The sequence below is a fragment of the Diceros bicornis genome, chromosome 7, assembly GCF_020826845.1.
Source record: "Diceros bicornis minor isolate mBicDic1 chromosome 7, mDicBic1.mat.cur, whole genome shotgun sequence".
Taxonomy (NCBI): domain Eukaryota; kingdom Metazoa; phylum Chordata; class Mammalia; order Perissodactyla; family Rhinocerotidae; genus Diceros; species Diceros bicornis.
The window spans coordinates 61,187,876-61,201,641 of NC_080746.1; the positions used below are offsets into that span (position 1 = coordinate 61,187,876).

Sequence of the window (13,766 nt, forward strand, 5' to 3'; positions counted from 1 at the left end):
CTTTTATAAATATTTTAAAAATTTTAGACTTGTTTTAGATGTGCAGAAAAGTTGCAAAGACAGTGGTTTCCATATATTCATCACCCAGTTTTTCCTATTGTTTTTTTCTTTCCAGTTCTATTGAGATCTAATTGATATACAGCACTGTATAAGTTTAATGATTTGACTTAAATATATTGTGAAATGATTACTACAGTAAGTTTAGTTAACATCCATCATCTCATATAGATACAAAAAAAAAAAAAGAAAAAGAAAAAAACAATTTCTTCCTTGTGGTAAGTAGTCTTGGGGTTTACTCTGTTAACAACTTTCAAATATACCATACAGCAGCATTAACTACATTCATCATATTATACATTACATCCCTAGTACTTATTTATCTTATAACTGGAGGTTTGTAACTTGTGACCACCTCCATCCAATTCTTTCTCTCCCTACCCCTTGCCTCTGATAACCACAAATCTGATTTCTTTTTCTATGGTTTTTTTTTTTTTTAGATTCCATATATGAGTGAGATCATAGAAAATTTATCTCTCTCTGTCTGAGTTATTTCACTTAGCATAGTGCCTTTAAGATCCATCAGTGTTATCACAAATGGTAGAATGTTCTTCTTTTTTATGGCTGAATAATATTCCGTTGTGTATATGTACTACAACTTCTTTATCCATTCATCTGTCGATGGACACTTAGGTTGTCTTCATGTCTTGGCCATTCTAAATATTCCTCCTATGAACATGGGGGTGCAGATATCTCTTTGACATAATGTTTCTCCTATTGTTAACATCTTACATTACTATGATATGTTTGTCACAACTAATGAACTGACATTGGCACATTCTACTAACTAAGCTCCACACTTTATTTGGATATTACTAGTTTGTTTCCTAATGTCTTATTTCTTTTCCAGGATCGCCTCCAGAATACCTCATTTCATTTAGTTGGCATATCTCCTCAACCTTCTCTGGCTTGTAGCAGTTTCTCAAAGTTACTTGTTTTGATGACCTTGAGTTTTGAGGAGTTCTAATCAAGTACTTTTAGAATTTTCCTTAGTTTGGGTCTCTGTGACGTTTTTCTCAGAATGTCAGAATGGAGTTATGGATTTGAGGGAAGGGAGATGACCACCGTAAAGTGCCATTCTGATTCCATCATATTAAAGGGACATACCATCTACATACTTCTGTTTTTATTGTTCTTGTGTTGTTCCATGTGAGAGTGAACGGTTTATTAACTTTTTTACTGATAGAGTTGGAAGATAATGCACCTGCCAGATCAATGTCCGCATCATGTACCTGAGGAATCTAGGTAGCAAAAACACTAGCACAGCAGCTGCATTTGATGCCATTAATTGCTTGTGTTTTTGGTAGTCCACTAGCCCACTGTTCACCTCCAAGTTTTGCTTAAATAGAGACAGAACATTTAGCTATGTTAGACTTGTGTAGGGGCCAGTTGGTGAATTACATGAAGATGTGAAAGGGGTAATCACCTTTGCAACCTTTAGATTTTTAATGGTCGTATTGCTCTCTATCGCTCCCAGCAAGAAGCTGTATTGCTTTTGTTCACTGTCTGGAGGGCAGGGACAATTGGAAAGTTCTCTTCTATAATGGCTCTTACCCACTAGCCAAGAAATGAATGTGGAGTTTCTGCTAACTGCTATGTATATAATTTTCAATTATACTTTTGGGAAGCAGGTAAAGAATTATTGGATTTTGTTAATCCATTGTGAATCAAAGTTGAAACAGGACTCCATTTTAACCTTTCTCCCATTTTATCTCATTATAGTTAGGAGTTAGATGATACTTTGAGTTTCTGCTATTATGTCAATTCAGAACATAAATCCAAATGTCTTTGTAACATGACTCCTTTGTAGAAGGGCTGGGAGATTTACTTCCAAATATACTTGCAATGTTGTTGCAATATTCTTCTTCTTGGGGATAAGGTTTCTCCTTTAGTCAGTGAATTCCAGATATGAAAACTGTCTCAAGTGGAAACTGAGCAAAGTATCATGACATTTCTATTGAGGTAGCTGCCCTTAGCTTCATGATGACTTACCTTTGGTCTTTTTTTGGTTATATAGATTGAGGAATACCTTTGTTGGCTGACATTTATCTGACCCCTAGGAATGTCATATTCTATTAACCATCTTATCTCTCTTGTTGATCAGGCCTCATGGCCACTACTCTGGCCTTGGCATTCATTACAAAAAGTCTTCTCACCTTTTTTCAGATGATTAAGTATTGTCACCTTATCTTTATTATTTTTGTAGCTTCCCAGTTCTATAACAGCACCTACTACCTTTAGCCTAGGCTATGGAGGTCAGTCACCACTGGACTTCTCAGTGATGCTGGCACCTCTTTCATCAAGGTATTCCTTCTGGCTTCACTAATAAAATGTCCTATAGTGCCTTCCATGGAACACAGTTGGCTAGAGGTTTATTGGCATTTTATAATCTACCCATTCTATAATGACCAGCTCTCTGAGCATTTTGATAAATTTCTGCATCGTGTGAGATGGCATTTCTAGCATTTTTATTTCACTTAGTGTGAATCCTCATTTTTCCAAGCTTCCAAGAGACAAACTAGCCACATATTGGTACCATCTCCCAAGGTGCTTGCAATAAAGTTAAATCTTATGTCAAGGGGATTGCTCCCATATTGATAAACTTTCCCCATACAACTTTTAATTCATTCCCACCATTGTTGCTGTTGTCATTTTGTTTTCTTTTGTTTTTTAAACCGAGTTTTTAAAATTTTCAGGTGTGCCAACTCAGATGTCTCCATTCCATGTCTCACTGTCCCACTCTTTCCTAAGTAGGACCCTGATCTTAACTAGAAGACTTACGAGGTTTGAGAATTTCACCTTCCCTGGAGCTTCACTACTCCTAAGGCTTCTCTGCTCTCCAAGTGTGGTATATGAGAGTCAATTACATTCTTCCAAGGAGGTCCTCTGTCTTTTCAGTTATACCTTAAATTAGTGGTTAATAATGGTCTAATTTAATTGTCTTTCTCCATTGCATCAGTGGTCCTTAGCATGGTCACAGAATTGTATGGTCTTAAAAATAAGGTTAACGTTTTTGGTTTGTGTAGCCTTCTCCAAATGCATCTGTTACAATTCTCTCCTTTGTCCATTTTGTCCCCAACACACTGTTTTTCTAACTGTCCTTAAACAACCTGAGCTTTTATTAACCTACAAGTTTTTTTTTTACTTACACTTTCCTTTACATGGATTTTTCTTTCCCTAGCTTTCAAAAAACATTTTTATTATATTTCAGATCTCTACTCAGAGATAATATGATCATACTATCTAAGGTAGCCCCTGTTCTCTGTTCTGTCAGACTTCCTCATCAATTTTTACATGACACTTTAAGAATGTGAAATTATTTGCTCAATTTATGTGTTAAATAATTTATTTATGCCACTTCCCAAATGCCCTCTCCCCACTAGATACACATTATATGAAACAAGGGGCCTATCAACCTTGTTTCTTACTGCATCCTTGGCACCTACTGTCATGCCTGGGCCATAATAGAATTCTAGTATACATTAATTGAATGAATCTTTTTTAATTAAGCAGCTGGGTGAGCCATTGTTTGATTGCTATCCTAGGTTCGTGACTACTCCAGAATATGTGCTGTCGTTGGTCTAGAAATAATTGAAAATACTTCTTCAGTGTTAACAAAAATTCACATACATACAAAACTTTACCTATGAGAGTGTGACCATGAGGCAAAGGAGTCACTTTTATCTTGAGTAGACCAGTGTAGTCTCAGTATAAACATAATAAAGAAATTGATTCTGAGAACTCATCACTTTGACTTTACTAATGGGACTCTTTTCCTCTTTATTAAATCTTTCTCTTTTCTATGTTCACTGGCAAATTTTCGTCATTTGTCATCAGAATTAATGAAAATAGATGCCTAAATGGTCAAATTATTTGCAGTTTAGCCATCTGGATTCCAATTTAAACACGGCTACTGGATAATTTTTTAAATTCCAGGCTTTAACTTTTCAAGCTCCTGATAACCCAAAAAGAACCAAATCACATGCAGAAAATTATTTTTAAAGTGTCAAATTTATTTTCTCCAATTGCTACTATCAATATCTCCATTTTGCCATTCAGGAAACTGAGGCAAATGCAACATAACTTGAGGATCAACACAGCTGGTTAGTGATTGTTTTAGGATTCAAAACTGAGCAGTATAGCTTGAGAGCCACTTGTCTTAAATATTACCTATTATTGCTTCTCCTAGAATTTTAGATATGTAAGTATATTCCATCTTAACCAAGGCAATGCGAAATAGAGGACAATAAAATAAGTTTAGGCAATCAGAAATATGAGCACACAGTTAACACTTTCCTTTCAAGGGAGAAGGTGTGAAATCATGTCGCAAAATCAGCAAAAAGGAGTTATGTACTAACTGACACCTGAAAACCCACTTGTCCAGAAAGAGGAAATAAAAAGTTCAAAGGAAAAAGTGAATGATACTGTATAACTATGCATTGCGAGAGGTACTTTAGCTGCAGAAGAGATTGGTAAATATGCTACTATGGCCTAATGACAAAACTATATTGGTCCAGGAATAGTGTAGATCTTAAAGAAAACATAATCATTGTGTTATATACCCAAAATTACTTATCCTACACAATATTCCATACAAATAAGGAATATTGTTATTCCAAATAAGAGTCATTGAACTTCAAAAAAGAAAGAACGGGCAATATCACAGTCAAGATTGGCTAGAAAGATGAATTATAGGGAAATGCCAGAACAGAGTGTTTTTCTCTTTTATAATATAGATTGAGAGAAGGTAGAATCAGAGTATGTAAGTCATCAAAAAATGGGAGTGGGGGCTATAAATACTTTCAAAGAATTGACTGAACCAACTTGAACCACATAGAGGAAACAGAAAAAGGACAAATGGTAGGACAATTGTGGATAACATTAAATCTTCTTGAGAAGTGTTTGTGGAAATAGATATTACATAGAAACTTTAAAATAATATTAGCTAGACTGAGTAAAATAAGAATATGTCACAAAAAATTGCAGGAAGGACTGTGGAAAGCATATCATGATGATTTGTACAACTGTCTGTTCTGCAGACATGTTGCCAGAACAATATCAATTTACAAGGCTACAGATTGAAAAGGCTTTCAGTCTTATTGTCCAGGAGACATAAACAATCCCATTAATTGAGACGTGCAGATCTACTGCCACCTAGTGAAAGTCAGAGACAATGAGTCAATAAAAACGTCTCTGATAAGGCTGATAAGACTGAACAACAGAATAGTCTTCTGGGAGCAAACATAGAAAATAAGATCACATAATAAAGATATTGTATCATCAGGCAAATGGATTAAGAATAAATCACCTAAATCAGCCACCTCCTAAGCAAATTTCCTGAGGAGAACAAAGTCTAGTCAATGCTAATTAATACTTTAAATATTACAAATAAAAGATGTACAGATTTAGGCTTCTAGAAAGAAGGTTAATGTCTTTTCTCCCATTATAAGTCATAGAAAGTCATAGAAACTTATTAAGGGAAGAGTTGGTTGTTTTAAAATTTGTGGAAAGTCAAAACTTGGAGGAATCGTTCTCTGATCCTCTTGGTTCTTATGCCATAGATCATTGGGTTCACCACGGGTGGAACAAGGAGGTAGACGTTAGCCACAAAGATGTGAATATGAGGAGCCACCTGGTGCCCAAACCTGTGAGCGAGGAAGGAGAAAAAGGCTGGAGTATAGGCCACTAAGATCACACACACATGGGATCCACAAGTGCCCAAGGTCTTAAGCCGAGCAGCCTTGGATGGAAGACGGAAGACAGTGTAAAGGATGACAACATAGGAACATAGGATTAATATGAAATCTAAGCCTCCAGTAAGGAAGGCAGCAGTCAGGCTGTATATTCTGTAGATCCTGGTCTCCGAACAAGCAAGCTTGATCAGAGCCATAAATTCACAGTAAGTGTGAGGGATGACATTAGTTCTGCAGTAAGGAAGCCAGCGAAGCATGAAGGGTTGAGGACTGAAGAGCAAAGCCCCACGGAAGACAATAGCCAGCCCCCAGTTGCTAATGACTTTATGTGTCAGGATAGTAGAATGTCTCAGAGGATTGCAGATTGCCACATACCGGTCAAAGGCCATGGCCAAGATGAACCCTGAGGCCATGCTGCAAAGGGAATGAATGAGAAACACTTGTACAAGGCAGGCTTCAAAATAAATCTTTCTGTCATGGAACCAAAAGATGCTGAGGATTTTGGGCATAGCAGTAGTGGAGATGGTCAATTCAGCCACAGAGAGCATGCAGAGGAAGAAGTACATGGGCTCATGCAGGTTGGAATCTGTTCTGATAATAAATAGAATAGAGACATTTCCCAGCAGAGCACTCAGGTAGACGAGGCAGAAGGGCACTGATAGCCAAGGGTGGATGGCCTCCATCCCTGGGATACCAAGGAGAAGAAAAGTACTGGGATGGAAATTGGTATTATTTGACAATGACATGATGAAAATTACTGGCTGCGTTCAGTTGTGCAATAGTGTAGATTCTTTCATAACCATTTGTCCATTCATTTCCTGATGCCTTTATTTATTGATTTATACAAAATACTAGACAATGTTTTATACCCTAAGTATACAGTGATACATAAGACCCATCCCAAACTTTAAATATTAACATTCTAATAGGAGAGCAACTGATACAAACCAATGATTTAATTCCCAAGAGATTAATGCAGTAAAAGTTACATGAAGAAACAGTTTTATGACCCAATAGATAGGATATTTATTCCACTTGTATGAGTCAGGGGAGTCACAGATAATGTTGGTTCTGAAGTGTCCTGGACCTTTAAAATAAAGAGAAAATTATAACTTAAATAAAATTCACAATCTGAAGACATCAGTGCCTCCACTGAGAAGATTAAAGAATTTTTTTTAATGTATGTGAGAGAAGTTGGAGTAGTTGTTCGAGAAATAAGCTTTTGTCTATGACTGCTCCCTTGTGTTATAAAACACACAGATGAGGTCAACATGATGCACTCTTAATTGATAAAAGAAATTTCCCATGTGTTATACATAACTGTGAATGCCTAAAAAATATCCTTATACATGTCTCCGCATGATGAAAAGTCTGAAATATTGCAAGCACGTCTGTTAGCAGAGAGAGGGAGTTTCAATCAAGGGAGATAGAACCAAAATATTGCTTCTTTATAACAATCTTTTTTTTTTTAATTTTTTGTTTATTGCAGTAACGTTGGTTTACAACATTGTAAAAATTTCAGGTGTACATCACTACACCTCCACTTCTGCACAGATTACATTATGTTCACCACCAAAACACCAACTACAACCCATCACCACACACATGTACCAAACCATCCCCTTCACCCCCCTCCCTCCCCCCCCCCCCCGGCAACCACCAATCCAATCTCTGTCCCTATGTATTTGTTTATTGTTGCTATTATCTACTACTTAATGAAGGAAATCATACGGTATTTGACCTTCTCCCTCTGACTTATTTCACTTTGCATTATACACTCAATGCATATATAATGCTTTATAACAATCTTTGCAAAAAAAAGTTTTATAACAAAGAAGCACTGTTATTCCTTGCTAAAAAAAGTGATGCTTTAGTGGTTTCTCACTAATTTAGTATGTGTCATTTTCATTCACTTCAAACTACTTTCTAATGTTTCTTTTGATTTCTTTGATCCATAGAGCTTATAGAAGTATGTCATTATTTTTCAAATATTTGGAGAATTTTCAAAGGAAATTGCTATTGCATTTGAATTATCATAGCAGAACTCTAAGCTGAGATGTCTCACCCAATTTAGAAATTATTTGTCTGGAATTATTTTTAAAATATATTAAAATGGCAATGAAATTGTAGAATGAAGAGAACAGAAGATTCTTTCTTAAATTTCACTTGAATGTCCACTATGCCACATCTAATTAGCATGTATTGATAAATAATTTTAATTGCACATTTCTAGATTATTTTTCCAAGAAATGAGAGCTATAAGAGTGACAGCTAAAAGTTCTAAGCCAAGGCACATTCTCCCTCTGTCTCTTCCAACTAAGCAAAAGTTAGGAGCCACCTTCTTATGGCAGGTAACTATTTTTGAACCAGGCAATAGTTTTCTCTCTCAATTAATATCCAATTCCTCCTCCAAACATCTATTTTCTCTGTTCTTTTCATTCAACAAGTTCAGACTGTGGAATTCTGGAGGTTGCAGAGTTTGGCAGTGTATAGCTACGTTGCGCCTTGCTCAAAAGTCCCACTATTAACTCTAAGTACAGACCAAATACACAAGAACAACAAAGATGGCACATTGTGCCCTTAGAGAGATATAAATTAAAACAAGAGAAAACAGCTGAAGACAGCGGATGTAGAGAGCCTGCACAAACAAGAACCGGAGATTCTACCACTTGTATTGTAATGTGACTGAAGAAGTGACCAAGCAGAAAAGTCTCTCTCTGTTAAGAAATATATAGAAGATGCATAACTTCTCAGAGCTGTGCTCCTCAACACCTGCTTCAGGCGTAGATCAGAGAGCTTAGAAGGATTAATAGTCCTAAAGCTTAGAGAAAGGCATGGGAAAAGAAGCAAACATACTCCTTGATTTGGGAGTTGACAACCAATGAGCATGGGCACATCTTTACCACTTAAAAATGAATAAGAGAAAAGGCAAAAAGGAAATCAAAAATTATTTTGTAATGAAATTGGAAATTGGCTTAATATATACAGTTCAAGATTTATTCTGAATAATAGCTTTACTTCAGTAAATAAAATAGTTTAGAAACTAGATATTAGAATGTAAAGGGTAAATTAAGCACATCCGTGATTGCACAATTAAATTTACTTTTCAGAACAACTCTTCACTTAAAGATTAAATCAAGTTCAAAGCAACACACTCGTGTAAAATTATCAACTATGAGAACATGTGCCATTTTCATGGCATAATTTTAATTTGAACTTTGTAGTAAATTCACAGAATGCAGTGTTTCTATTATATGAATGATAAAGAGAAAATAAACAAAGAAACTTTGAATTCAGAATCTTAAAATAAAACTAGCAATAATCCCTGGAAATATCAGAGAAAGGAAATGATGAAAACAAGAAAAAAAGTGGGATTTAGCAGAACAGTAAAAAAATAAGAGCGTGCCATTTAAAAGAGGACCAAACCTGACAAAATTCTACCAAGTTTAAGAAAAATTATAGGGGTAAATTAAGCAAATTTAGAAATTCAAAACAGCAAACAATATATTTACTATGAAATTTCACATACATTGCACATTAAGGAATTAACTAACCCATATGGTAGGCCCATTAGCTCTTCTGCCAAGAGGATATTCTTTTGTGCAGAGACTTTCCACTTTCATTACCCACTGGACTCACCGTTTTTTGATCTTCACTTTCTTCTGCAGACTTAGTGACTAAAGCCTGAATGAGAAATTCAGATGGTCTTAGAGTTTTTGCAGTCGGGTGTAATAAAGTAAAGGAGTCAGACAGACTAGATCCTATTGGGGACACCATCATTTAGTCTATTACCCAGAAGCCACATTGACATGATGCTTACCTGGAATTTCTTTCTCTTTGTCCCATTGCCAGCAAAGGAATTGACTTTTCTTCAGTAGGTCACAAAGTTCCTGCTTCTCACTTCAGCAACAATGACATATACTTCAGAGCTGATTTGTGCAGCAGCATTCCTGAGCATGCGCAACTGGAAAAGAGAGTAAACATGTAATCTCTCTCCTCTCAGCTTCTTCTTTCTGTACCTCTGTCTAGAATTCTTCACTCTCAGCTCCTCAATAAATATCTTAATAACCTGGCTTATCCTTGGGTCTGTTTTACACACCAATTGCTGCTGTGTATACTTTGCCCTAGGATTTGACTAAACAGGGGGACAAGTACGGAGCTTTTACTTTTATGTTTCCTCTTTTCATTGGCTTTAGCTATCCATAGAAAATGTCAACTGGATCACATGCCTTTCCTGGAGGCAAGATAAGATGGGAAGACTATAAAGCTACTAGGGAAAGGGAAAATCCTAAAGAGAAGTAAGATCTGTTGGTTCAAGAAATGTAACAGTTGCTTGAGATCCTGAATTGATAGAAATAAGGAGAAATATAATAAAAAAGATGTTATGGCATCTTGTTGATTTGATGAGCAGGGTCCTTTATAGAAGGTAGTAGTCATCACCCCATCATTTCCTCACCCCCTGTTACCCTAGAACACTCATTTTAATCTTCCAATGTCATTCTGTTTTTTGATGCCTTTGACCTTGATGAAGTACCTGGGGCCTCCTGTTCCGTACATTTGTTGATGAAGGGAGATATTCAGGTGATTCTATTATCCTCGACCTTACATGTCCTGTATCACTAGAAGCTCCTGGCCTGTCTTTATTATAATCTACTGCTTTTTCAGCTAACCTGGACTATATTAATAGTTCTAGAGCTACAGCCTTCCAGGATCCAAGAAAGTGTCCCAGGTGTGCTTGGGTTCCCTGTGGAGCCCCACATATGCCAGAGCAGAGATTCTTGAAAAAAAGAGCACCAAGTCCTCAGAGTTATTCTCCCACTGTTTTTATTAATGATCCAAGAAGTGTGGAAGAAAACAGGTAATTTTTTTAATGGAATCTATCTCACTATAAAACGCTTTTCTTTGGGGACATATCCTTTGGTCAAAAATATTTAGTTAAAAGATATGCTTCTTACACTAAATTCTTTCAAATTTGTAACCACATTGGCTTTACATAATGATTTTTGACTTGGTTGAGTATACATAGTTCCTAATTTCCAATCAGAAAAGATAATGCAACAAAGACCTTTTTCTTAATGCTACACTTTTCATAATTATAACTTTAATGGTCACAAAATATATCATTAATTTTGTGTTCCATAATTCACTTAACCATTCACCAGTTCCTAGATATACGTGTGATTTTCATTGCTCCATTGATTAGGAAAAAAATCAAAGATCAGTTCTTCAACCAAATATGATAGGAATATCATAGAAATAAAGGAAAAAAACTCCACAAAATATGCATATCTTCTGCTTTGAACATTACCCTGCAAAGAAGATTTATGGTCTCTTACTGCATTTGGAATTTTTTTATCTTCCTGCATTTATTCATTAATTCAACTCTTTTATTAATTAAATTAACTCTTCTCTATGCATTAGATAATAGGTAATATTCTAGGGACTGGAAATGTAATAAACAAAGCAGACAAGATCCATGATGTTAAGAATATTTGTTGTAGTAGAAGAAATCAAAAATAAACAAAAAACATGCTATTTCAGGAAATGAAAAAGTTCTTTGATGGAAGCTAAGGGGATTGATGTGATGTTTACTTACTTGAGGTAGGAAGAACTTAGAAAAAGAAAGTCAGGGAAGACCTCAGTCAGGAGATAATATTTAAATTGAGACTTGAATGGTAAGAATAAACCAGCCATTAAAAGAACTGAAGAAGAATATTGCAAGGAAAAGGTATCAGAACATGATGCAAAGACTATCTTCCCCAATGGGAGAAAATTCTTGCTAAGTTTTGGGGAGGAGACACAGGGTAGGAAGGTTGGAGAAGGTAAGCAAAGGGAAAGAGTAGTACTTCAAAAGGTTATAAAGAGGCACAGGCCAGGTAACTTAGGACCTTATAGATTGTTGAGAAAAGCTTAAATTCAACCTAAGTGCCATAGGAAACCATTTTTTCAAGAATTTGTAACTTGGTCTCCTCTATAGACAACTGACAGAGAATGTCAAAATTGGAAACAAAGTCAATTTTAGAGCTATTTTCAAAGAGCAGGTTTAAAACGAAATCAGATTTTCTAACGTAGCTAAAACATAAATAAAGAAATGTGAATGGATTATGCATATATTTTGCAGTTAAATTTATGAAATGATTGTGAAGAACAAAAAGGAATCAACGATGACTCCTAGGTTTGGGAGCAGCAGGAAATAGATAATCAACTATTGGAATATGCCAGAAGAAAAATAATAGTGGCTTAGATTCAGATGATGGTTGTCAAGATAAAGTGAAATAAAAGATTTGAGACCAGTTTACAGTAAAATAAACAGCGCTTGCTGTTGGACTGGATGTGGAGGATGAGGAAAAAGAAGTAATCAGTGAATATATTTTGTATCTTCCACTTCCTTATATATTTTTTCAGTTTCTCCTTCTCTCTAGGACTTCTCTTTTGTTCTACCATAATCTTCTGTATATTTATAGTCTCTCTTTCTATGACCCCATTTTTCCTATGGCTACAAATAGAAGGTATGTGTTGAAAATTTCCAAGTTCATATCACCATCCCCACCCTGTGTACTGAAATAGAACTTCTTGACCCATCCAACAACTTGACATCTCCATCTGGGTATCTAATATGAATTTCAGTTGAATACTTCTAAAACAGAATTCTTAAACTCCAATCTCCACAATCCTGTTCTTCCTCTAATTTTCCCCTTCTCAGCAAGCTCCATAAAAATATGCCTAGATGTCCAAGACAAACGTACGGGAGTCGAGCCTGTTTGAAGGTAATCCAACAGAGATTTTTGATAGTTAAGCCACACGTTAATATTTATTGAAAAATAATGAAATTGTTTGTGTAGAAAAATTACAGAAGATGTAGTTTAAGTAAGATTAAAAAAAACATTATTTCAGGGGCCAGCCTGGTGGTGCAAGCAGTTAAGTGCGCGCGCTCCACTGAGGCGGCCCGGAGTTCGCCGGGTCGGATCCAGGCGCGCACCGACGCACTGCTTGGCAAGCCATGCTGTGGCGGCGCCCCATATAAAGTGGAGGAAGATGGGCACAGATGTTAGCCCAGGGCCAGTCTTCCTCAGCAAATAAAAGAAGAGGATTGGCAGATGTTAGCACAGGGCTGATCTCCTCACAAAAAAAAAGAAAAAAAACATTATTTCATTGTCAATATTATGTTCATATTGCTGGAGAAGACTGACCATTGGTTAACCTATGATTAGACCCGGGCAATCACAGCCTTCTCACCCCATCTCCTGTCCTTGGAATGTACATTCCTCCCACCTTTCCCAGATTAGGATCTATTCCAAGGATGTAGACTTGAGAGAGCATCATGTTGTTGAGATCATTTGGACAATATACTTGACTTAGAAACACAATCTTGTTATATGGTTTGCTACCAATTAAAATTTTGTGGAAGTTTCACCAATTGTTAAAGTAAAAAGACCAGAAATAGCTTTTTATAGAATAGTTTTATGGTTCATGAAAATTGTTCTGTGATAGAAACAGATCTAAAGATAAATTTCTAATGAAAATAGAATAATTTACCCTTTTGCAATTTATATATCATACCTACACCACTCTAGATGAAGGATTTATAACTCTGCAGAAGAAAAAAATACTTATAGCTGTGTGATTGCATAGTCAGATCTGAATCCACTGTTTAAAAAAGAAAAATGTTAAATAAAGTTGACAAATGTAGAAAATATATATATTTATTTTTTAGGCCTCCATTTAAACATTTAAGATTCTGGCTGGCGGGTGTGGATATCTACTCATCCTGTGAGCACTCAAGATAAGCCTTGTATGTAAGTTCCTCTGCTTATTAAGCCCACCACCTACCAATCTGGAGCGGTCTACCTCTTTCTTTGGTCTCTCCCTGCCACCCATGTATGGGGGTCAGTTTGCGAACCAACAATTGGTGAGCCAGCCAAGAGTCAGAAGAAATGAGTCTTGGGAAAGAGGCATCCAAGGGGGAAATCCCAAGTTGGCCTTCGACCTCTATGTGGGGAGAGGTGGCCCCCATGT

General features: G+C 36.2%; 1 protein-coding gene across 1 annotated transcript; it reads right to left on the minus strand.

Annotated features, from left to right (window-relative positions):
* Positions 1–5,551: 5,551 nt before the first annotated feature.
* LOC131408021 (olfactory receptor 52D1-like) lies at positions 5,552–6,496 on the minus strand. The gene has a single exon (XM_058544592.1). The coding sequence runs from the start codon at positions 6,494–6,496 to the stop codon at positions 5,552–5,554; it is 945 nt and encodes a 314-aa protein (XP_058400575.1).
* Positions 6,497–13,766: the final 7,270 nt, after the last annotated feature.

What these genes read in the sequence shown, in the direction of transcription:
- LOC131408021 (XM_058544592.1), bottom strand. Translation starts at nt 6,496, where the DNA reads ATGTCATTGTCAAATAATACCAATTTCCATCCCAGTACTTTTCTTCTC.